Source organism: Syzygium oleosum, unplaced genomic scaffold (genome assembly GCF_021117445.2).
Source record: "Syzygium oleosum isolate NSW1041296 unplaced genomic scaffold, Sole_v2.1 Sole_v2.23, whole genome shotgun sequence".
NCBI lineage: Eukaryota > Viridiplantae > Streptophyta > Magnoliopsida > Myrtales > Myrtaceae > Syzygium > Syzygium oleosum.
Window position 1 is genome coordinate 890,234 of NW_026607507.1, and position 3,666 is coordinate 893,899.

Below are 3,666 nucleotides of genomic sequence, written 5' to 3' on the forward strand. Positions count from 1 at the left end.
CCTCTCTTCATCAAGCTCTCTCAGTCCCAAAGAAGTTTTTATATATACATGCGAGGGAGTTCACAGGCACTGGAAGTGAAGGGAGAGCGGAGAGATGGAGGTGGACGTGAAGAGCATGGTGGTTGCCGATGAGAATGACAAGCACGAGAGAGCCTTGGACGAACAGAGCAATGGCGCTGCGAAGAAGAGGAAGCTCGGCGGCATCAGAACCATGCCGTTCATCCTCGGTAATAGATCACCTCGATTTGGTGGCGAAAAAAGGAAAACAATATAGCTCAGTTCATCCTCATCTTATATCATGTTCTTGCTCTTTTCTTCTTATCTCTTTCAATGGAAAGTACATGACAATAACTCTGTTCCAAGACCATGACCTCAAAATCACCCCCGGGAATCTTCAATCTTTATCGGAATGAACATGGAAGACAAGGGGAGCTGAGTCTTGTGTGATGTTTTACTTCACATATTTCTCGATTAGCAATGATGTTGGTGATGATTATTTAAAAGTTGTATTGCAGCGAACGAGGTATGCGATAGGTTCGCGTCGTCCGGGTTCCACGCGAACATGATAACCTACCTGACCCAAGTGCTGAACTTGCCGCTGGTCCAGGCTTCCAACACCCTCAGCAACTTTGGCGGGACTGCCAGCTTCACGCCGTTGCTCGGCGCTTTGCTCGCCGATGCAGTGGCTGGCCGGTACTGGACCATCATCATCGGCTCCATTTTCTATGAACTGGTCGGCCCGCTCTCTCTCTCTCTCCGTAAATGGTGTACATTTTTTTCCTCCTATTCTGGCTTCTCAAGAGTTTCAAATCTATGCCTCGTCCTGATCCCCGGAGTAAGTTTTCATGTACTGTAGATACCATGTGATGCGATGTCGCCAATCCGAACAACACATTTTTTTACGCAAATATGATATCCCATCTCCATGACACGATATTGATCGTTGACGTTAGAATTCCCCGTGCCTACTTATTTGGTGAATACGACTATGCTTTCTGTAAAGTTCTCTTTTCATTATGACTCCAATAATAGATGGATTAATCACGATTACGGTAGTTCCGTAGCTCTTTTCTAGCTGGATTAAGTTCATATAACAAAATGAGCAACAGACGGAAGTACTTTGGTGAAACCAAGGGATTGAATTCAAGCTTGTACGGGCCCTTGAAGTTGATGTCTGAGAGTCAAACGAAAGTCAAGAAAAGTTGAGAATGGTGAGGGAAACAGCGGTCAACAGGTCAACTGAGCACAAGAGTCTTTAACACGGTGTCCTAAATCCAATTAAAGCTTTTCGTTCTTATAACTTTCGCAAGAGAAATTGCAAAAAAAAGAGGTTATAGATAGAGACAATCGGTAGAAAGTGACCAACACAACCAGTTATTGATAGAATGTGAAAGCAAAATTGAGTGGAGTTAATGGAAAAAAATCAGGATCAGATCGGTTTGTCTGTAAACAAGAAGAAAGTTCTACGATCATTGATGTGATTTAGCTGGTTTCCACATGATCTTGGAAATTCCAAAGAGGAAAATATCAAGAACTTGAATTTAAACTAACATTCACACAGCTGATTACAGGGTCTGGTCAGCATAGTCTTATCGGCGGTCCTCCCTTCCCTCCGGCCGCCGGCCTGTCCGACCCAGGTGAACTGTCAGGAAGCCTCCACCACCCAGCTGTGGGTCTTCTACATCTCCCTTCTTCTCACCTCCCTCGGTTCCGGCGGTATCCGCCCCTGCGTCGTCACCTTCGCCGCCGATCAGTTCGACATGTCCAAGTCCAAGGTTGCCTCCCGCAAGTGGAACTTCTTCAACTGGTACTACTTCAGCATGGGCATGGCCACGCTCACGGCGATCACTGTCGTTGTCTACATCCAGGACAACGTGGGATGGGGCTGGGGGCTTGGTATCCCAGCTGTGGCCATGGCAATTTCGGTGGTGGCCTTCGTTCTGGGGTCGAGGCTGTACGTTAAGTTGAAGCCCGGAGGGAGCCCACTCACGCGACTAGCTCAGGTGATAGTGGCGGCCGTAAAGAAGAGGAATGTGCCGGTGCCGGAGGATCCGGGGTTGTTGTACGAGAACAAGGAGCTCGACGCGGTCATATCCGTGCATGGGAGGCTATTGCACTCGGAGCAATTCAAGTAAGCTACCATTTCATTTTTGTAGACGAATGACGACAACGTACGACGCATGAGGTCTAACATAGTTATGGACTGCTAAACCATAAACTCTCATTTAGATTGTTTTCGCCATCAATCTGGAATATTGTGTTGCGTAATTCGGCCTAATTGATTCGCCGTTGAATCACACCTGTCTGCATATCAATTAATTATCAGGTGGCTTGACAAAGCCGCGACAATGACTGAAGAAGAAGCTAGGAGTTCAGGTCCACCGAATCTATGGCGGTTGGTCACGGTGCACCGCGTGGAGGAGCTGAAATGCATCGTCAGGATGCTTCCGATCTGGGCTGCCGGGATTTTGCTGGTCACGTGTTCGTCGCACCTCGGCAGCTTCACCATCGTCCAAGCTCGAAGCATGGACCGTCACTTGTCCCACTCCTTCCAAATCCCGCCTGCTTCGCTCTCCATCTTCAGCATCCTAACCATGCTCTCCGGTACAATCTCATGGGACCTGTAAATCTCAATCAATCATATTCATTTGAGTTTCTATTGATACAATTGGAAGCACAATGCTGATGTGAAGTTGCAATCCCTTTAGGTCTAGTTTTGTACGAGCGTGTATTCGTCCCCTTCATCCGCCGATTCACGGGAAACCCGGTCGGGATCACGTGCCTCCAGAGAATGGGGATAGGATTCACGATAAACATCCTAGGCGCAATCGTCGCGTCGTTCGTCGAGATCAAGAGGAAGAAGGTCGCCGCCGCTCACCACCTACTGGACGCACCGAAAGCCATCATACCCATCAGTGTCTTCTGGCTGGTCCCTCAGTACGTCATCCATGGAATAGCTGAGGTCTTTATGTCCGTGGGCCACCTGGAGTTCCTCTACGACCAGTCACCCGAGAGCATGAGGAGCACCGCCGCCGCGCTGTACTGGGTCGCCATATCGGTGGGGCACTACCTCGGCACGCTGCTGGTGACCCTCGTCCACGACTACACGGGCAAGGAGAGGAACTGGCTCCCGGACCGGAACCTCAACCGGGGGAGATTGGAGCGCTACTACTGGCTCGTCAGCGGGATTCAAGTCGTCAATCTCGTGTATTACCTGGTCTGCGCTTCGCTCTACACATACAAGCCCGTTGAAGAGTCGATCTGCAAGGAAGAAGAGGAGGCGGAGCCGGCGAAAGACGACGTCCTGGCTAAGAATATGGCCAACGGGACTAATGGGAATGCAGGGGAGATGGAGCTGATTGCCAATGCTGAGAAAGCTTAGAAATCTGCAGACTTCTTTTTTGGAGGGCTCTAGTGCCGCACCAGAAATGTCTACTATGTACTGATCATGGTTCGACGGCTTAAATCAGATCATGATTTTTAAGCATGTTACAATTTGATATGTGAATAGAGTTTAAGGATATATACATAGTTATTTAATTACTATATATCGAGCATGCTCAGTGGCAATTTCATGACAAGAAGATTTAGGAATTTAGAGCACACTACAATGCTGCTCATGCATCGACGTCGACCAATTCAAATGCATCATCGACCGAGGAAGGA

General features: G+C 48.4%; 1 protein-coding gene across 1 annotated transcript; it reads left to right on the forward strand.

Annotated features, from left to right (window-relative positions):
• Window positions 1-3,546, forward strand: LOC115674875 (protein NRT1/ PTR FAMILY 3.1-like). The gene is made up of 5 exons (XM_030597394.2): window positions 1-227; window positions 516-733; window positions 1,572-2,131; window positions 2,327-2,604; window positions 2,709-3,546. The coding sequence occupies exons 1-5, from the start codon at window positions 95-97 to the stop codon at window positions 3,380-3,382; spliced, it is 1,863 nt and encodes a 620-aa protein (XP_030453254.1). The 5' UTR covers window positions 1-94; the 3' UTR covers window positions 3,383-3,546.
• Window positions 3,547-3,666: the final 120 nt, after the last annotated feature.

Bases quoted from the DNA above. Each gene is read 5' to 3' on its own strand.
- LOC115674875 (XM_030597394.2), top strand. From the start codon at position 95: ATGGAGGTGGACGTGAAGAGCATGGTGGTTGCCGATGAGAATGACAAG. The intron at 734-1,571 runs GTCGGCCCGCTC...AGCTGATTACAG, and splicing joins GCTCCATTTTCTATGAACTG to GGTCTGGTCAGCATAGTCTT. The intron at 2,132-2,326 runs GTAAGCTACCAT...ATTAATTATCAG, and splicing joins TTGCACTCGGAGCAATTCAA to GTGGCTTGACAAAGCCGCGA.